Source organism: Panthera uncia, chromosome A2, assembly GCF_023721935.1.
Source record: "Panthera uncia isolate 11264 chromosome A2, Puncia_PCG_1.0, whole genome shotgun sequence".
NCBI lineage: Eukaryota > Metazoa > Chordata > Mammalia > Carnivora > Felidae > Panthera > Panthera uncia.
Window position 1 is genome coordinate 55,881,631 of NC_064816.1, and position 20,570 is coordinate 55,902,200.

Below are 20,570 nucleotides of genomic sequence, written 5' to 3' on the forward strand. Positions count from 1 at the left end.
GCGTGCGCGGGGGGCGGGCCAAAGGAGGAGGCCCCGCCCTCGCCTCCGAGGCCCCTCCCCTGCCCGGCCTTCCCTCAGCCGTTCTCAGCGCTTTGACCAGCAGAGGTGTGGGAGCTGGAGCTGCGGGTGGGGGCAATGAAGACCAGCGCCACCTGCTGCCTGCGCGACCTTCGCCACCCTGTGGACATTTTACAGATGGGGCAACCGAGGCTCAGAGAGCCCTGTTTCCCGAGGTCTTATGAACAGAAAGTCTGTTTCAGCTACTCCAAAAGCCCTCAGGCCGAATTCTTCAAGCACCAAAACAGCTCCAGGATTGTAGGAGGCCACATTTGGTGTTCTAGTAAGTTATTTTGACTGAGGGAAGCAAAGATACCGAGATGTTCCAGATACAAAGAACGACAACTGTAAATATATAAGAGAGCACGGCGCAGCGGGGATCTCTAGGTATTTCTGTAGTTTCGGTTAAACAGCTTGCGATGCCCAGGAAAGGAGAATCCCTCAGGCTGCTCCTGGGTGGTGGTGGATTGAACCAAACTGGAGACCGTTGCTGCTGTCCTCTCTCCAGTTACAGGCAGCTAGCTCAAGCTAGGGCAGGTCCCTTGGTGAGCGCGGCAGTGAGGAAGCATCTCTGGATGGATCGCAGCATAGGTGCAGGAGGGATGATGAAGACTGGAAATATCCCAGAGATACTTAGAAGAGAGAATCTATTGGCATTGGGTATTGAGGACAGGCAAAAGGGAGGCATCCCGGATGACACCAGGATTCTGGCTTAGGAGACTAGGTGGATGATGGCACCACCTCTGAGATGGGGAGCTCAGAGGGAAGACAAATTTGGGGGCAAAGAGGATGTTTGTTTCTGGCTGTGTTGAACATGGGCCCTGAGTGGAGATTTCCAGGAGGTCATCCAATGCTCGGGTCTGGACCTGGAGAGGGAGTTTGGGCATCAGCTGTAGATTGTCTTGAGAGTGGTTGGACAATCCAGAGAGTGAGCGCAGTGAGAAGACCCAGGCCTGGGACCTGGGAAACACTGACAGTTAGGAGGCAACAACAAAGGACTCTGGGCAGGAGATGGGATGCTGGGAGCTGCTGGGGAAAAGCCAGAGAAGAGATGGTGGATGGGACTGTATTAGTTATCTATCGCCTTATAGCAAATTATCCTGGAATCCAGCAGCCTGAAGCAATGACTGTGTCTAGGGGTCTGGGATCTGGCTGTGGCTTAGCAGGGTGTCTCTGCCTCAAGATCTCTCACAGTGCTGCTGTCAAGGTGCTGGCGGGGGCCTCAGTCTCATCGGAGAGGCTCAGCTTGGGAAGGATCCACCTCCAAGCTGCCTCATGTTGCAGGAATCAGTTCCTCCCAGACTGTTGGATGGGGACTCGATTTCACACTGGCTGTTGGAGGGGGTCCTCTTACTTCCCTACCATGTGGGCCTCCCCACAGGACATCTCACAACATGGCAGCTGGCTTTGCTCACAGCAAGTGAACTAGAGGGTATGACAGGCCATATGAGACATCTGATAAGGAGCCAGCTCATTTCCGATCAAGCTTAGCCTTTTTCCTTTGTCAGTTGGTCACGAGGGACCTCTTGGATAGGTCATAGGTGTGAATGAGGGAGAGGCGCTGGTGTGACGGGGGTGGATGATATGGAGGTACAACATATCGCTTATAATCTGCTGGGCCCACATGAATTTACCACTTAGCAAGCCCGATAGAACCCAGTTCATTAGGGGCAGCTCTGGCCTTATGGTCCCTGATGTCCCCTAGTTCTCTCCACCAGGGTCCAGTAGCCTAGCGGAATTGCTTTTGGAATGTATATATAATTTTCTGCTATAGGTGGCCTGGCGTTGCTGTAGAACCCTAGGGGTGTACATGATGGATTTCCCACTAGGGCTTGCCATAAACCTCACACAGCATCTTTATTCACCATCTATGCCTCTAATATTATAGGGTCTGTGAGCCCTGTGGTCCATGGGACAGCTCTTTCCTTTTACGTCATCCAGACATGTATGGGTCAGCGCAGAATTCTCAGGTGTAGAATATACTGCCTCCAGATCCCAAAGAGTGAGTTTTTGCATTGTGTTTCCTTCCCTGCAATGGGGTATTCAAGATGCAGTCGTTTGTCCTTTACTTTGGAAGGGATGTTCTGGTATGCCCCAGACCTAAACTCCACTGATGTGGCAAGCCCCCACATCTTCCCGGGGTTTATATTCCACCCGATTCGGAAGCACATATGTTTCATCGAGGTCTTCATTTACTTGTTACTTCTCGTTCAGCCAGCCAGATTAGTAGGATGTCATTGCAATGTTCTGTCAAATGTCCAGATGGCCAGGGCCCTTCGGTGGGAGAGTGACCACTGGCCTGGGGCAAGACCATAAATGTGAATGGCTTCCTTCCCTGTGAATGTCAATGGTTCCTGATATGAGTGGTCAAATAGAAGGCCAGCCTCTGGGTCCCTGAGGCCGTGCTGATCCACGCTAACAAGGACACCAGCACGGAAGCTGTAATTGGGGCTACTCCTTGGTTGAGTTTGTAGCAATCCACTACCATTTTCTGTATTTTTTAAAGATCAGACTGATGAATTAAATAGGGATACGATGGGGTCCATCCCCAACTCCAGATGCTTTAGGTCTCCATGGGTAGCACTAATCTCTGCATTTCCCTTGTCCATGTGATATTGTTTTTTTGTTTTTGTTTTTGTTTTTTTACTTATCTTGGCTAAGCTAGGTGGGTAGGAGGCAACTTTCAGGGGCTTTCACTTGACCTTCACCTCTGAGAAAACTCTCCTCACACAGACCAAGGAACCAACATGGGCATTCTGCCAACTACTGAGTACATATATCCCAGAGATCTTTTCAGCCTTCCTGGCTGCTCCTTTGGCCTCGACAGTTACATGACAATTGTACAGACTTTTCTTCTGACAGCAGAGCAGTCATGTTGTTTCTGTTGTTTTGAGATTTCCATTGCTTTCAGGGATCCCCGTTCTGTAGCAGCCATGGCCTAGAGAGGATGACCACCCCTGAGCCCAGTGTAGGACAAGGAACAGAACTTGGGAGTCTGATCTTTGTTTGTTAAACCACCACTTCTTGAACTTCGCTAATGCTCCACTCTGTCCTGTATGTAGGGGATACCACAGTGAATAAGATCCTGATTCTGCCCTGAAGAGGAGGGCACGAAATAGATATCCTCGGAAATCCTGCAGAAACCTACACGCAAGGCCCCAAACCCAGGGTATAGAATGCAGAATTGTGCGTTGCAATGATAATAGCAAACTCCCTGCCCCGGAAAGTCTGTACTGTCTTAAAAAAACACACACACACACATAAAGATAAAGATGGAGCGTAGTCTTTTAGCCTGGTCACAGATACTCCATTTCTTCTTCCTGGAACGTGGTAGGAGGGAAGTTTTCCTGCCCCCTGGAGGTGAGGAGTGGCCTAGGACTTGTTTTACCTAATTAAACGTGAGCAGTGATGAAGTTCTTTTCTTAGCTTCCTGGCGACTCTAGGAATTGACTGTGACTCCCCGTAGCCCATTCAGGAAGGCAGGCATCAGCTTGGGCACAGCCCCTCCTGGCCACTACAGAAACTGTGCACACTGACCACAGTCCAAGCTGGGAAAGTCCCAGACAAACCGAATCCCAAATGGTCACGAGGTGGTGACTTCCCAACCTTCTCCTGTTTTAGAAGAACGGGGTCCATGTCATTCCAGCCCAACTGTGAAGTCACCGTCTTATCACTGGGTGTGTGTCCTGAGGTTACCGTGATGAGTGGGTGTCTACAACTTGCACCAGGCACCGAGTCAGCCTCAGGATATTGCAAAGAAAGTGACAAACATGGTTTTGTCCTCATGACATTGACATTCTAGTGGAGGGTGGCTGATGAACTAGGAAGCAAGTAAATGAAGAGAGATGGTGCTTGGAGGGAAATAAAGGGGCATTATGTGAGAGACTGCACAGCTACTTTAGCTAGGGTGTCAAGGAGGTCATGTGACAAGGAGCCAGCCAGACAGGACAGATGCAGAGAGTGGGAGGCAGGGACAAGTTTGGTATATTTAAGGAAGAGAAACAGAAAGCACCGTGGCTTGAACACGCTGAATGAGGAGGGGTTAGGTGGGAAACGGTGACTCAGACGCAGGAGGGGCCAAACCACGCAGGGCCAGCAGAGGAGAGGCAGGAGTGAACACGGCATAGATGGGGCAATCAGGGAAGGCTTCCCAGAGGAGATTGCCTGAAGACCTGTTGAAGTCAGAGATGAGAGGAGGGGCAGTTCAAACCCCGGGCGTCTTGACTTCCTAGTTGTATGGCTCTGGACAAGTTATTTAACGTCTCTAAGCCGCAGGTTCCTCCTCTGAATAGGCGGCTAATAATAACCGCCCTGCAAGGTTGTTGTGAAAATTAGTGCCTGAAACCCGATTGGTGCTCAATAATGCCAGAGCGCTTTGATGGTGGACGTAGGGGCAGCGTGGCATGCTGTGGAAACGCGTCGTTCCGGGAGAGGGGGAGGGGCTGTCCCTACCCTTCCTTCCCCAGCCAGGTGACCAAAGGTCACCAGGCAAGACTGCCGCTGAGGGGCGCCCAAGGCTGCAGCACGCGAGGGGGAGGTCCGCGGAGGCTCCTCCCTGGACGGTCCGGCCGCGTCCGGGCCCCAGAGGAGGAGCACTGGCTGGAGCGAGCGGGTCTGTTGACAGCTGCTGACAGCTGGGGCAGGAGCAGGGGCCAAAGAGGGGCAGCGTTCTCAGTTCTCGGGTCCGCGATCCTGGCAGCCTTCAGGGTGAGATACGTAGCAGCTTCCCTACCCCAAAGCTGCTTCCCTCCCCCGCAATGCCCTCTTGCTGTCTCTTTAAGAGGTCAGCAGGTCGCCCCGCCTCTTAGGGATCTGATTGGCTTCTTCCGCGGCTTGCGCCTTCTTTTTGATGTAACTCCATTTCTATAGGCTTCTGGGGGCTGGGGGCGGGCCTGAGGGCTATAAGTAGGGGCTGTGGCTGTTTTTGCGGTTTTGGCTGAACGAAAAGGACGCGCCTGCCATCTGGTCACCGCTGCCGGGAAGGGCTGCGTGGTGTCTTGGGGGCCGGTGGGCCCGGCGCGCTGACCGCGTTTCCCCTTTCCCGCCGATTCCCCATTTCCGCGGAGCCGGCTGTCCCCGGCTCTTGCGCGACGTTCCCTGGCCTTGCTGCCTGCCAGGGGCGCTGGAGGCCGGAGTCCCGGGGCCTGGCCGGGTCTGCGCACCCTGCGGTGGTGGATGAGCGGCCCGGGCGGCGGGGGCTGAGCACGGCCCGGGACCCTCAGGTAAGGAGGGGATCCTCTCCCCTTTCCCGCCACACCTGGACGGGGAGCCCCATAGCTGCGCGTCCGGAAGCCCTGCCGCGGGGCTGGGTGCCCCCCTCCCTCTGCCGCGCCTGGGACCGGCGCTCCAGGGACGCCTCCCGGCCTCCGCCGCACCTACAGTCCCTCTCTGTCAGGGAGCTCCCAGAGCCCGGGTGCCCATAGTGACTCCCCGCGACAGCTGCGGGAGAGCGGGGAGCTGATCAGGACACCCACCCCCATCCCCACAGCTGGACCTGGGGCCCACCTGTCGCCGTTCCTTACTTTCGGAATGACCCCTTCCCGCTCACGGCACACTCTCAGAGGACCCCCTTGGGGAAGTTTCAGAGGGCCAGGGGCCCCTGGGTGAGGACTCACGGGAAGAGGCGGGTAACTGGGAGGCCCGTAGATGGGATGGGGCGGCTGAGCCCTCTGCGAGGGGGAATGAGCACACACACGGCTGCACAGGCCCCGGGCTGGCCATCGAACAGGGCTGGTGGACCCTGGGGCTTGAGGCTGTGTAGGAGGAGATCTAGGCCAAGTGGCCCCGCATCTGGGCCTGTGTCCCCACCTACAAACAGCGTGACAGGACCTGCTTCCACAGCAGGAGGTGTTGTTTATAAGGCCGGGCTGCTGTTGCATCAAGGACTGTCTGGGAGGCTCAGAGACAGCTTCCACGGGATCGGGGGGATGGAGGGTGGAGAGCGATTTTGCCTTCTGCCTCTGTAGTGGGGATGAGGCTGTGGGGTCCTCCCAGGCGATCCTTCTCCAGCTCCCCAGAAGGGCTTGGCCGCACTCTACTGGAGATTCATCTGTCCACATTGTAACATTTTGGTGAGAACTTAATTCTGTGCCAGGCGCTATTCTAGGGGATTGGGTCATGAGCACGCCTGGGATGGGCAGCCAGTAAACACATAAACACGCAGCTGGGCCACTTCAAATGAAGTGCTGTAAAGAAAACACCGGGTGGGCCAGCCGTGAGAGATGGTTAAGGAGCTCCCTGAGGAAATGGGCCACGTGAGGAGATGATGCAGGAGAGGAGCAAGCACCAAGGCCCTGAGGTAGGAGGACGCTTAACAGCTTGGAGAACAAGGTGGAAGCCAGGGGCTAGAGAATGGAAGGGAATGAGGCAGAGCAGAAGGCAGGGGTCAGATCAGATTGGGCTTTGACAGATGAGGGAAGGGGCCCAGGGCTTCCCATCCTCCCGGGGGCTCCTGCCTGGGCTGCTGGCAGTGTGTCTCAGACAGTGTCCACCTCCCCACCCCCAAGGATGAAAGATAAGGGGTTGGCGTCTGTCCTCTGGAGCCTTCTCATTTTGTTTTGGTTCTAGGGTTTAGAAGCTCAGCAATCTGCTAGGGGTCAGAAGCCCCGAGGGGCATGACAGCAACTATGAGGCATAGCCTCTCTCTTACGCTCGGGGCTCTCTGCCTTCCCTAGAGTTTTCCATCCAGCCCTGGTCAATCCCAATGCACAGATGGGAAAGCTGAGGTCCAGAGAAGGGAAAATCCCATCCAGGGGCTCATAGCAGGTCTGGCACTGCATGACTGGAGCCAGCCTGGCATCCTGCCCCATAGGCCGGCCACAGAGGAAGGGACGGAACTGGAGGCCCAAGTGGTGAGCGGAAAGATGGCCTCTAGAATGTTAACAAGGTCAGGAAAGTCTCTCCCAGGTGGAAGACAAGTCTGTCCCAGTTTCCCTGGGCCTGAGAGGCTTGGGGTTGCCTTAGGCTACTCAAGCATCCCAGAAAGTCCTCTGAGAATTCCCCTCTCTAGTCTGGGCTCCACCCCTACTGCCCCCTGCCCTCAGCCGGCCTTCCCACCGTCTCCTGTCCCGCTGTCCCCCATTTCGTGAGCCTGCAGTCCCCTTCCTTGTCTGTCACCACCCAGACTTCTACCTCTGAGGCCAGGAGCTCACCCACGGTGGGGGGAGGAGAGTGTAGAGCCAGTGACTCACCCCTCTGTGCCTCTCCTTTCCCCCTCTGTACAATGGGTACAAAGTAGTTCCCTCTCATTTAGGGGCTGCTATGTTAGTTAAGTGTGTCACCACACGTAAAGTCCTCTGTCTCCAGGTAGTGTGCGTGGTTGTTTCATTTTTTATCATTGCCTCAGTTGGTTTGTAAGCTTTGACCCATAGTGGCAATTCTGGTGTGGCCAACAGCCTCATGACCCAGCTGTGGTTCTCTGACCAGCAGCGCCGCAGGGGTTGGTGTTGAGGACTGTCAACCGGGCCCCGGGCCTGCGGATCAGAACCTGCCTGTGCACAGTGCTCAGGTCTGAGAAGCACAGCTCTAGATGAAGCCTTTCATCTACAGGTGGAGAGATCAATGCCTGGAGAGGGGCCCTTGGCAAGTTGCCACTTGAGGGCCTGGGCACTGGAGACAGATTACCTCGCAGGCGGCTCGCTGGCCCTGAGCTTTGTACGTTGGGGGTAACAGAAGTACTTCCCTTGTAAGGCTGGGAGGGCTCAGCGAGTGTGCTGTGCTGTCGTAGCAGAGTCAGCAGGGGCACTGGTGGGGAGCAGTCGATGTTATTCTCCTTCATCACCCCACAGCCAGCAGTGCTTGCAAAGGGGCCCTTGGACTTGGAACCAAATCCTTCTTTCCTCTACACCCCAAGCCCTCCTCTGGGGGTGGAGGGGGCGGAAAGCAACAATTACCTTTATGTTACCTTTTGTAGACCTTTGCTTCTCTGTCCTTGTCTGATCCTCAGCACCTCTGTCGGGTAAGTGTTATTGTCCCCGTGACACTCAGAGAGGAGAAACAACTCACACAGGGTCACGGAGCAAGTACACGGCAGGGCCAGAAGTGCAACCCGGATCTGCCCAACTCCATACCGTGTGTTAGCCGGAAGTTTTTCAGTAGTACAGGAGAGAAATCAGACTCCACCAGACCTAAGCAGAGAAAGGAATTTGTGGGATTTAAAACGCAAAAGAAAGTCCAGGGGTAGGATGAACTTTAGGTGTGGCCAGATCCAGGGGCTTGCATGAGGTTGTTCTGTCTCCGGGATGTATTTCCATCTGTCTCTCGGCTCTATATTCCTCGAAGTTGGCTTTATTCTCAGGTGGGTATCCATGTGCAGGGTCAAAGTGGGACAGCCCTGGCGTACTGCTTTTAGCAGAAAGCCCATCTGTTCCAAACAACTATAGCAAAAGTCTCAGGGCTGATTCTCATTGGTCGGGGCAGGGGAGCATCCCGACTGGCCGGGCTTAGATCCCGTGCTCATTCCTTGGAGCTGTGGTACAGTCCGCTGTACCCAAACTTCATGGGCAGAGACTGGGGAAGGTGAGGCTCCCCCTCAGGAAATTGGGACGCTGGACAGGCAAAACCAAGTGACACTTCCCCCTTCAGACTCTCTACCCGGCTCTCCTGCTCCTTGGCCCTGTTCATCCCCACTGGGGACTGGGATCCCCATCTCTTCACAAGGAACTCTCAGCTTCCCGGCGGCTGCTGGGAGCTTGGCCTGCTCTCCCAGGCCTGCCCCTCCTGGGGCTGTTTGACACTTTGCTCCACAGGGAGTGGTGAGTGGGGTGGAGGGGGCTGGAGAATCTCTCTCCTTCAACTCCGGTCACTTAAAAGTCAGCATCTCAGGTCACGAGAAGTCTTGAGGGGGCCGGCACACCCCCTGCCAGCAGTAACCTCCCCGTGTTCAGCACGGCTGCAGTTCAGACGTCATACCCTCAACAGCCACATGCAGGTACAAACAAGGGGCTTTCCTCCTTCAAAGTATCGGGTGCTCAGGAAGGAAAACGTTTCCTGGGAGACTTCCCCCGTGTGGCATCACGTGCCCTGGCCTGAACTGGCCACCAGCAAAGAGAACACCGTTCTTGACTTTGACCAGAGCCTCCCTTCGGGGCACTGTTGGCAAAGGCGAGGACGATTATCCATTTGGTGGACCGTCCCCCATGTTGCGGGACATTGGCAGCCTTGGCCCCTGTCTATAAAAACATCATAGCACCCTGCCCCCGCAGTCCCTGTGTCAAACTGGAGCACCCCTGCACACGACCCAAGTGCCTGGTCCTGTTCCACACTGCCCTGACCCCAAAGCCACTGGCCAACAGTAATTCGTTCAGCTTGTGGCCCGGGAGAGGGGTCCCTGCCTGTTCAGCAGGGCATCATGGAGGGGGCCTGGACGAGAACAGCACTTTGTCAGTTAGGGACAAGGGAGCAGTGTTTGGTGGGGCCACATTAACAGCACTGGCCTTGCCATTGCAAAATATCCAGTGGCTCAGGCCAGAAGCCACCACATCCTTCCTGTCTTCCCTCGTTCCCTCCGTGTGTCCGTGGGGAGGTCAGGTGGGCCAACCCTCCCGAAGGTATCCCAAATTCCTCCACTCCACCCCCACTGCAGCCACGCCCTCCTGCCTGCACTGGTACAGGGGCTCCACTCTGCCCCCGCTCCGGTCCGTTTTCCACGGCAGCCTGAGTGGAAAGGGGATCCCGTCCCCAGCCTTCGTGACACGCTTCTCATTGCATTTAGAATGAAATCGCATTGCATGTGGTCATATGGCCCCCAGTGACCTGGCCCTGCCAGCCTTTCTGATCACCTCCAGCCACACTGGCCTGCTTTTTGCCCTTTGAACACGCCAAGCCTGTTTGTATCTCACGGCGTTTCCATTCATTGTTCTCTCGCAGATATGCTCTTTGTCCAGATTTTTCCAAGTCTGCCTGCTTCTCGATTAGTTAGATCTAGTGCAGAAGGCACTGGGTTGTCTGACGACCCAGTCCAAAGCAGCACCTCTTTATATTCATTGGGATTCTGCCTTAGCTGTTGAAACAAAGGTCGAGACAACAAGATAGAAGATTACTCCTGCATGTCGCATGACAGTCTGCCTGCAAGCCATCCAGGATATGCATGGAGGCCTATTGGGTGTGGGACCCAGATGCTTTTTCTTACTGCTCTCTCCTCAAGCCATGGCTTCCGTCTCGTGGTGTAAGATGGCTGCTGTTGCTCCTGCCACCACATCCCTATTCCAGGCAGTGGGAAAGGAGAAGTGCATGGCCTGAAATTGACAAACTCATTAAATTAACTGTTCACTTACAATTGGATAAAAGTTGGTCATGGGGCCATAGCCAGTGGCAAGGGAAGCTTAGAAAATAGCTATTGTTCTGGGCAGCCTTGTGTGAGTTATGGGCTCCAGTGCTAAAGGGAAGGGTGGATGCTGGGGACCCTGGTAGTCTCTACTGTGTTACCCGTTGTTCCATTCCACTCCTCCGTTTTCTTCTCTGAGCCTTTATCTCTAGGAGAAGTTTGCTTCGTAAGGCAGTTTTCATGCTGGCTGGCTGCCTCCCCTCCTAGAACAAAGGGGAAGTGTGGCCCAACACCCAGATTCCTCCCTGGCTCGTGGTAGGTGCTGCTGCTGCGGGCGGAAAATGCACGAAGAACGCACCCTTTCTTTGGACCTACTGTGTGTCGGGCATATGTTTGCCCTGTTGGTTTGGCCTCGAGTTGCCAATGGGGATGTGATCCACAGGCAGCGAGTGGCCTGTTGGAGAGAGGGATGGAGGAGGATGGTCTCAGCCCACCTGCCTCAGTCTCCTCTCCCTTTCAGCCAGAGGCAGTGCTCCCGTTTCATGGCCTGGATAGGTAGCAGGGATGTCCCTGTATCCCCTCCAGCCCTCGCCTTCGGCCCGTCGTTCAGGGGCCACCGATCCTTGCTAACAGGGCGCTGAGCGTCCTGGGCTGCCCCTGGCTGAGTGTGAGATCTGCACTCTCGGGGTGTAAACAGAACGCGTCTTTCTAATTTTTTAAAACTTACTGACGTGTAACCCGTGCAGAAAAGCACACAGATCCTAGATGCGACTCAGTGGATTCTGACAGGGTGAACACGCCTGTGTACCCGCGCCCCCCCCCCCCGCCCCAGACCAACCCCCGGAAGCTGGTGTTCCTCCCCCCACCACTACGCCCTCCGTCCTCCGCAAAGGTGACCCTCGCCTAGATCTTTGCACAGGGTCAGGCAGCAGCATATCCACTCTCGTGGCTGGCTCTGCTCAGCACCGTATCTGTGAGGCCCTTTAGTGTTACTGCTGGTAACAGTAGTTTCTCTTTCTGTTCTGCTGCTTATACCGACGCCGCCATATATGTGTGCCTGCTGCCGATGGTGGGCATTTGGGCTGTTGCTAGCCTGGGGCTATTATAAATGTACCCAGAAGTGGAGACGCCAGGCCATCAGGCCCTGTGTGTTCAAGTATTCTTTTTCATGCTGGCATCTGTTACGTCCTGGTGCCCGGGCCACACACACCTCGCTCACATGCCCTGGGCCCCCTGAGCTCCCTGAGGAAATCCCTGCTGCCAGCAGTGTGGGCCCAGCCCCTCTGCTCCTGTCCCTGAGAGCCCAGTGACCTGGGAGCCTGCTTTGTCCAGGGCAGTTCCCAGGGTTCCCGGCCACCGGCTGGACTCTTTTTCTTTTCTTCTTCTTCTTTTTTTTAGTGTTTGTTTTTATCTATTTATTCATTTTTGAGGGAGAAAGGGAGAGAGAGAGAGAGCACGAGCAGGGGAGGGGAAAAGAGAGAGGGAGCCAGAGGATCCAAAGCGGGCTCTGCGCTGACAGCAGCGAGCCCGATGCAGGGCTCAAACTCAAGAACCATGAAATTATGACCTGAGCTGCAGTCGGACCTCAACTGACAGAGCCACCCAGGCACCTCCAGGCTGGGGTCTTAAGCTGTCATTGGGAGACGCTTGTCTGCGGGCCCACCTGCCGACTCTACAGCAGCCCCCGTTCCTGCCTTTGCAGACACAGCGCCCTCTGCAGGACATCTCCTTCCCTCCCTTCTCCACTTGGACACCTGTGCAGCTTCCAGGCACAGTGCATGTCCTCCCAGATTTGCGTCTGCCTTTCCAGGGTGGCAGCAGAGGCTGATGAGGGCCGTGGGCCACCTGAGGTGTGCCTGATGCCCCACTCTGGCGCCTGGTGGCCGTGTGATTGCCTCGAAGTCGGCTTTGCATCTGCGTGCAGGGAGGAAATGCAGCTCGTGGACTCTGGGGACTGCACGTGTGTGGGTCGTAGGAGGCGCCTGGCACCACTTAGCCTCACGGGGTGGATGCCGTCGGTCATTACCGCGTTGCAAGGGCAGGACGAAGCAGGCACAGAGGGGCCAACAACTCTGGCTCCTAACCCCTCTGTTCTCTGTCTGTCTCCGGGGCCCCCGGGGACTGGGGGGATGAACTGAGGTCGTGCCGAGTAGCTTGCGCTGCTGTGCCAGGCTCATGGTAAGGCTCCATCAGTGCGGTGGCATTTACTGTTGGGGTCACCGGGCCCCTGTCTGGGGGTTGTGCTGTGGCACGTGCAGGAGCCACAGCCCGCCCTCCCCCTGCTGGGTGGGGGAGCTGTCCGCAGGCCCACTGTATGCGGCCCTCTTGGGTTCCACTGGGAACCTGAGACCAGAGACCCGGGGCCACGCAGCCACGCTGGGGCTCTCGCTCCCGCAGGGCCAGCTGCTGGCGGGATGGACGCCCTGGAGGAGGTGTTTCGGGCCAACGGGAGCACAGCCCCGCCCCCGCCCGTGGCGCCCAACATCAGCGTGCCACATCGCTGTCTGCTGCTGCTCTATGAGGATATTGGCACCTCCAGGTGAGGCAGCCGTGGCCCTGCTGGGCCGACTGGCTGCGTGTGAGTGGGTTTCCCCCGTGTGTGCGGGGGTGTGTGCGTGTGCATGACGGGCTGCGGAGGGGGATGGGTGCAGACAGAGCCTTGCCAGTCAGCTGGCTTCTCTGCCCGTCTGCTAGGGTCCGGTACTGGGACGTCTTGCTGCTCGTCCCCAATGTGCTTTTCTTCATCTTCCTGCTTTGGAAGCTTCCGTTCGCTCGGGCCAAGATCCGCGTCACCTCCAGCCCCATTTTTATCACCTTCTATATCCTGGTGAGTTCAGTCCAACTCCAACTGGCATAAGTGCAAAAGGGAATTCTCAACTGCCTTTGTAATGAAAGCCAGCTTCAGATGAGGCTGGATCCAGAGGATTAACGGGTGTCATCAGGACTCTGTTTCTCTGCATCTCTGCTCTCCTCTGGCCTTATCTCAGATGAGCTCTCCCTGCCTGGTGTCAGAGATAGCCAAGAGCAGCCGTGAGCTAACATCCTGCCTCCCTGCCAATGCCAGCGGAAGAGGACTTCTTTACTGGCGGTGCGAGTATGGACCTGAAATTCCCTCTGACCGGCCCACCTTGGGTCCCTGTTTGTCCCCGAGCCAATCACTGTGACTAGCAGGGAAAGGGGCACTTTGGCGCTGGGGTGTGGGGTCAACTCAGCCAGACTATGTGGACTGAAGAGGGTGGTGGTCCCTGAAAGAAAAGTGGGGAATCATTAGTAGAGGGAAGGGGAATAGATACTGGCTGGGGGGGGGGGGGGAAATGCCCACGGCCACCCCCATCTGTCTGTCTGTCCATCCAGCCATCCACACACTCTTTGAGACCTCTTTGGAACCTCTTCCTGCCTGTTGGGCAAACCTGAATTCTCCTCAGTCAGTGCTCTTGGTGTGGGCCTCCTCGGAAGAGGTAGCAGGGCTGTGGTTGAGAAGGTGGGCCCAAGGTGTGGCTTCCAGGTGAGGGTTCCAGGTGCGGGGCCATCCAGCTGCATCCTTCAGAGCTCAGGCCTGACTGACTGGAATCCTCCCCTCTCTCTGCCTCTTAGCTACCACTGCCTGAGAGCTGAATGGCTCTCTGGTCCCCCTCTTTGTGGCCTGGCTCAGAGCTTCCCAGGCAGGGGAGTTGTCAGCGGGCAGGCAGGGTCAGGGGAGGCTGTGTGGAACCCTGGAGGCCGTTGGTGGAGGCCCCAGGGGTTGTTGGCTGACTGGAGCCCCCTCCTCTGTGAGGCAGTGGTGGGTGTTGAAGCCTGCTCTCTTCTGTCTTCCGCTGCCTCTCTGACTCATTACAGAGATGAGTATTTATTCCACAGATAAAACATTTATTTAAAGCATCACTTACTGATGCCCTCTCTGGGGGAGCAGACAGGGAGAAGCAACCCAAGGCCAATGCCCAGGAATACAACGCAGGGACAGGGGACTCAGCACTGCCCTCTTATTCCTGGGGACTCTGTTCTAGAAAGCTCAGGAGACAGCGGTGAGGGTTGACTCAGGCTATCTCCGGACCCCAGCTGTGCTGAATGACCTTGGACTGGTGGCTTGGCCTCTCTGTGCCTCAGTGCCCTCCTTCTCACATCATGTGCACTGGGTCTGCTTTACCCTGGGGCGCTCCTGTGATCTTGGGGTCAGCCTCCCCAGGAGGCTGACACGGTTTTTGTGGCACAGAGGACAGACTGTTGTGTGTGTCTGGATTCTTCTTTTTCTTACATTTGTTTATTTTGAGAAAGAGAGAACACGCACATGGCAGGAAGTGAGGAGGGGCAGAGAGAAAGGGAGAGAGAATCCCAAGCAGGCTCTTTGCTGTCAGCACAGAGCCAGGCTTGGGACTCAAACCCACAAACCGCGAGATCATGACCTGAGCTAAAACCATGATTCTGATGCTTAACTGACGGGGCCACTCAGGCGGCCCTGTACCTGGACTCTCCCCTTCATATGTATCCCAGAAAACCAAAGTTAGATTCATAGAAGCTGGAGGGAACATATTGACTGAGAATCTGACAAGTCCCAGGGCTTCAGGCATGGCTGGATTCAGGGGCTCGGCAATGTCGTGGGGGCACAGTCTCTGTCTCCCTGTCAGCTTGGGTCTCTCTGATGGCCTTGCCTCTAGCAGTCTTGCCCTCCTGGAGTCAGACAGCCCGGCAACTCCAGGCTGGCGCGCTCCTCAGCTTCCTTTCGTAGTGGCTGCACCTGCTGTCCTGGGTGTGCCTTTCACTAGACTCCCTTGGGATCCCCTGCCATCCCCAAATCAGGGAATGCCATAGGCTGAATGCCCAGCCCTGTGCTACAGGCCAGGCCCTGAAGCCAGGCATGGTGGGGTCAGCCCCCCGAACCATGCGAGCGGCAGGGAGAGGGAGGAGGCTGTTGCCAGAAGAAGCGAGTGGACACCGGGGTGACAAAATCCAGGCACTTTTGCACCGCCTGCCGGTGCAGTAGCCCTCCTCAGGGTCTTTGATGTCTCTTCCCTGCACCCTCCCATCCCCCGCGTCTTGGAAATAAAACCGCTAATATGACAGTGCTAGCGCCCGATATGCACCTCGCCTTCACTGGGTGCCACGCATGCTTCTGCTACATGTACTTACCCATTTGCCCCTGCCAGCCATCAAATGCGGTGCATGCTAGTTTTACCCCATTTCATAGATAAGGAAACTGAGGCACGGAGGTGCACTTCCTGGCCTGAGGTCACAGAGGCAGGAGGCAGCGGGGACCCACCATGTCACCCCTAAGAATGTCACCATTCTCAGGCTGCCAGTGTAGCCAGGAAACTGAGGCCGGAGAGGGAACTGTCACCAGCAGCGGAGGATCTCGCCACCCCCCTGCATCCCACCCCTGACTCTTAGCGTAGAATCCTTCTGTTCTCGAAGAATCAGAGGCTCCTGCAGAGGCGGGGTGTGGGTTTGCAGTCCCGCTGTTCCCAGACGCCTCGTTCCCTGACCCCTTAATGGCATCCCCGCTCTCGCCCACCAGGTGTTCGTAGTGGCGCTGGTGGGCATCGCCCGGGCCGTGGTGTCCATGACGGTCAGCACCTCGGACGCTGCCACCGTTGCTGATAAGGTGGGGCCGGGCCTGCTGACAAGGGTGGGGGGATGTTGGGCACTGGGGAGAGGGGTGACTGGGCCCCCCAGGCTGACAGTCTGCCCACTCTGTGTCCAGATCCTGTGGGAGATTACCCGCTTCTTCCTGTTGGCCATCGAGCTGAGTGTGGTCATCCTGGGCCTTGCCTTTGGTGCGTGTGCGGCTGGGGCCAGTGCTCTCCCTGTCCCTCCCTAGCGGGCACCGACCCCACCACGGCCACCTGGCTGGCTCCCCCTGACTGACCAGCATGTTTCTTCCAGGTCACCTGGAGAGCAAGTCAAGCATCAAGCGGGTGCTGGCCATCACCACAGTGCTGTCCCTGGCCTACTCTGTCACCCAGGTAAGAGGGGAGGTGGGGCAGGTGCAGCTATGAGGGCTCCCTGGAGGAGGCCAGGGGGTCACTGAGGGCCACACATCCACTGCTTCCTGATTCTGGGTCAGGGTTTGAATGTTTATCAGGTGCAGTGTTCTCAAACTTTAAATGCGCCCCAGGAATCACTTGGGGTGCTTGTTAACAAGGCAGGTTTTACCCCCCCCCATTCTAATCCAGTAGATTGGGGTGGGGGCAGGGAGGAGGCCCAGAACTTGTTGTTTTAAGAAGCAGCCCGGGTAGGGAAAATACGGGTTTGCAGACCACCCTGAGAGCTGTCCATCTAGAGACTCCTTCCTTAGATCTGGTGGGGGCTGCCTCTTGCCCAGTTCTGTCCCCTGCCCCATGGCTGGGCCTATTCTGGGTGGTGGAGTGAGGCGGGCAGGGGGCAGGGCGAGGCCAGAGAGCAGTCTGGAGTGAGGATCTCTGATGGCCAGGCTGGGGAGCTGGGCTTGGGGTGGTGGAGAGATCTGGGTGCTTTGTATGAGGGAGCTCCCAGGGAGGGGGCTTTCCAGGTGGGCAGGAGACTGAGACCCTCCCCCACCTGCCCCTGCAGGGGACGCTGGAGATCCTGTACCCTGATGCCCACCTGTCGGCTGAGGACTTCAACATCTATGGGCATGGGGGCCGCCAGTTCTGGCTGGTCAGCTCCTGCTTCTTCTTCCTGGTGAGGCCGAGGGTGCCCTCCCCCCTTCTGGGCATCTTGGGGGTGGCCCCGAGGAGCCTCAGAGCATGAGACTGGATGCCTTGGTACTGGTGTCCCCAGCATCCTTCTCAGCCCTGCTCTGTCACCACAGGTCTACTCTCTGGTGGTCGTGCTCCCCAAGACCCCGCTGAAGGAGCGCATCTCCCTGCCTTGTAAGCAGCTGGTGGGTGGCTCTGGGATAGGGCTGGGTCCCTGGGGGGTGGGGCGTTGACTCTTTTCCCGGAGAGCCGTGGGTGCCAGGGAGGGAGTCCTCCTGGGGGCCCAGAGGGGTCTCCGGTGACACGCTGGGAATGAAGGGTGGAGGCAAGGGCAGGACCTCACGGTCCCCAACCCCCCAGCACGGAGGAGCTTCTACGTGTATGCGGGCATCCTGGCGCTGCTCAACCTGCTGCAGGGGCTGGGAAGCGCGCTGCTCTGCGCCGACATCATCGAGGGGCTCTGGTAGGTGGGGCGGGGTTCAGGGTGTCTACTGGCCCGGCTGTGGGGCGGCGGGCAGGGGGAGGCCAAGCCGAGGCCCCACCCAGAGGAGGCCCCTCCCTGACCCTCTCCTCCTGCCCCCCAGCTGTGTAGATGCCACCACATTTCTCTACTTCAGCTTCTTTGCGCCCCTCATCTACGTGGCCTTCCTCCGGGGCTTCTTTGGGTGAGTCTTCCCACCGGGGGTGGGGGTGGGTGGGGGGGGGGCTGTGGGCAAGGGGTGTGGGCCCCGAGGGGTAGGCGGTGGCCTGCCTGCTCGCCACCCCGCCTCTGGTGGTTTGAGGGCCGTGAGCTCCGCCTCGTGGCTGCCGGCGGAACTGCGCCTCCAGCTTTCTGCGCCTGTGCATCCGCAGCTGCGCGGTCCTGAGCGTCCCTCGGCCCGGCGCAGGCTCGGATACCAGGAAGGCGCTGCTGAAGAAGGGTGTATGTATATTCCTACACGTGCTTACACACACGCATACACATTCGTACATTATATACGCATACACGTTACACGTTATATATACAACACATACAGACATACACACTTTCCCGGCAGGAGAGTAGCTCTGCGCTGTTCTACACTTGCTGCTTTTTGTTCTATGGTAGATTAGCTCATTCTTTCAGCAAGCATTCACTGAATACCTACTCCGTGTCCCGCACCGCTGCAGCCGCCAGACACCGCAGGGGACAAAGGAGACACAAGTCACCATGCTCCCGGATTCAAGCTGGGAGTGGCTAGGGAGAGGAGCAGGGCTGGGGGAAGCCGGCCTGTAGTGCAGCGTAGGGTGGGTGCACTTTGGTGCACGTGGCAGGGAGACAGGATGCTAAGGACACATGGGATGGAGGCTTGGACCCTGGGCCTCTATTGTGGCAGGAGTGCTGGCGTTTTGCCCCCCACCCGCCACACCCTCCCCCACCTGCTGGGTTTGAGGAAGTAGGGGCATCAGAGGTGGGGTGAGAGGGGCTGGATTGGACCCCAGCCCAACCCTGATCCCTGTGGGACCTTGCATGTGTATTTATCTCCCTGGCCTCAGGCTCCTTTTTGCAAATCGGGTGCAGTGCTTCCCCATCAGTTTTATCTCGATGCTGGAGGGACCAGTAAATGCAAAGTGAGAGGTCACAAAGCTGCAAGGGTGGAGGTCACAGCTGGTGTTTGCGGAGCACCTCGGGGCCGGAATTTACCTCCGTTTACCCTCTTGAGCTCAGAGTTGTACAGAAACAGGCGCAGAAGTCCTTGCCCAAGCTCACATACGGGCTGAGTTTTAAAACAAGTCCCATTGGACTCCAGAGTCCAAGCCTTGGGGACCTCCCAGGGTGGCGGTTAGGCAGCCATTCGTGTGTTTCATTCCCTGCCCGAAGGCCTTATTGCCCAGAAAAGGAAGCCTTTCTTGACCCTCCGGTGGAGCTTCCCTGTCTCTCTGTCTTCTCCACCAGCTCGGAGCCCAAGATCCTCTTCTCCTACAAATGCCAAGTGGACGAGACTGAGGAACCAGACGTGCACCTGCCCCAGCCTTACGCGGTGGCCCGGCGAGAGGGACTGGAGGCAGCAGGGGCCGCAAGTACACAGTTCGACTCGGCCGGAGGGGTGGCCTACCTGGACGACATCGCCTCCATGCCCTGCCACACTGGCAGCATCAACAGCACAGACAGTGAGCGCTGGAAGGCTATCAACGCCTGAGTGTGGCCACCCTGGCAGGAAGGCCTGCTGGGGCCTGCGGAGGGCAGACTGGAGAGAAGGCCAGGGCGCGCAAAGCCCCTGGTGGAGGAGGACGAGGTCGCAGGACCTTCTGTGGGCGGCAGCCCCATGCGGGCCCTGTCCTGCCCTCTGCGTTGCCTGTGGCCACCTCTGCTCTAGCTGGGGGCCGCCTCCCTCTTCCACCTGCCCTCACCCTGCTCAGCGACATGGCCCAGACTCTGATCTCCCAGGGCCTGCTGAGGGCGTCTCCTTTCTCCAAAGCCTGCGCACCCGGGACCGGTCTGGCCTTCCTCGTCCCTTCCAAAGTCCCCTCCCCGTGGCACTTTGGCCTCTTCAGAGCCCACTCTGGCAGGTGGGCTGAAGTGTGGATATTTTCTTGATCTATTTTTTAATAAAAAACAAAAGGAGCAGAAGGTGTAGCTGTAGAGGTTCTGCCGGAGCGCCGGGGCCGGGGCAAGAACCCGTGCCGTACAGAGGTCCTGGCAGGTCCTGTGTCCCCAGCCCTGGGAGGCCCTGGGCCCCTTCGTTTACTCAGCCAAGGAACACTGGCCAGTGCACAGGCTGGCTGCTGGGGACGTAGAGGGAAATCGGATCCCAGGGCTCCCTGCCCCAGGCCCCTTTTTGAGCAGAGGAGACGCACATGAAAAGAGCATCATGGTTCTGTGAGCTGTTGTCTCCCTACCCTGTTGGGGAGCCCGGGGTTTAGGATGAGCCCTGCGGGCCCCATCCTTTCTCTGCTCCTTCTGCTCTGCCATCTTGGACAGGCCGCTCCTCCTCCCCCAGCTCCTGTTCAGCATCTGGAAAATGGGGATTAGAAGGCCTGTCTTCGAGGGGCTCTTGTAAGGGTTAGGAAACAGTAAGCGTGCACGGCTGGCAGACGGTTATGGGGCAGTAATGACAACTGGATTGTTTTTAGCCCCTAGAACAGTGCTTGCCACGTAACAGGTGCTCCGAAGGTAGGATGGCAGGGAGTTGATGGGATACGCTGAGAAGAGGCCAGAATAAAGCAACCTGTGAATAAGAGAGAGGTGCTGGTGTCCGTGTTGCTGCCATCGTACTGAAGTCTGTCCCTGAGACTTTGGGCAGCCGGAGAAAAAGGGAGTTGCCAGTTACGTGATCCCCTGTGCCAGAGAGGAGGAGGAAGGCTCAGTGGGACCACAGGGGTGCTGAGGGTCAGGCCCGGCCCCGCCTGCCCTGCCAGCCCTCTTTCGTGGGAGAACAGCAAGGGCACTGGCGGAGGGGGGGGCCCATGAGGCATGCTTGTCGGGATCAGGGGCCCAGAGGGCCATCCGTGGGCCCGGACACCGGCAAGTGCAAAGGCACAGCCGGGGCGGGGACCGTTGGGGCTGCCAGGAGGTTGCTTCTCGCAGCTTTCCTAGAAGCCTGTTGGGGGCGGGGGAA

The 20,570-nt window shown here is 57.4% G+C and overlaps 1 protein-coding gene across 3 annotated transcripts; it reads left to right on the forward strand.

Annotated features, from left to right (window-relative positions):
• Positions 1-120: 120 nt before the first annotated feature.
• On the forward strand, positions 121-20,343 carry TPRA1 (transmembrane protein adipocyte associated 1). 3 transcript variants are annotated; one of them, XM_049641122.1, is made up of 11 exons: positions 121-340; positions 12,719-12,860; positions 13,016-13,148; positions 15,831-15,917; positions 16,017-16,089; positions 16,199-16,278; positions 16,865-16,975; positions 17,106-17,166; positions 17,353-17,455; positions 17,577-17,657; positions 18,908-20,343. In XM_049641122.1, the coding sequence occupies exons 1-11, from the start codon at positions 136-138 to the stop codon at positions 19,149-19,151; spliced, it is 1,320 nt and encodes a 439-aa protein (XP_049497079.1). In that variant the 5' UTR covers positions 121-135; the 3' UTR covers positions 19,152-20,343. The 3 variants fall into 3 exon arrangements, with proteins under 3 accessions (XP_049497079.1, XP_049497081.1, XP_049497080.1); XM_049641124.1 differs by lacking the exon at positions 121-340 and adding an exon at positions 4,507-4,764; XM_049641123.1 differs by lacking the exon at positions 121-340 and adding an exon at positions 4,794-5,279.
• The last annotated feature ends 227 nt before the right edge of the window (positions 20,344-20,570 follow it).

Coding starts and splice junctions, on each gene's coding strand:
- TPRA1 (XM_049641122.1), top strand. CDS start 136: ATGAAGACCAGCGCCACCTGCTGCCTGCGCGACCTTCGCCACCCTGTG. Junction 13,149..15,830: donor TTATCACCTTCTATATCCTG/GTGAGTTCAGTC, acceptor CTCGCCCACCAG/GTGTTCGTAGTGGCGCTGGT. Junction 16,090..16,198: donor CATCCTGGGCCTTGCCTTTG/GTGCGTGTGCGG, acceptor TGTTTCTTCCAG/GTCACCTGGAGAGCAAGTCA.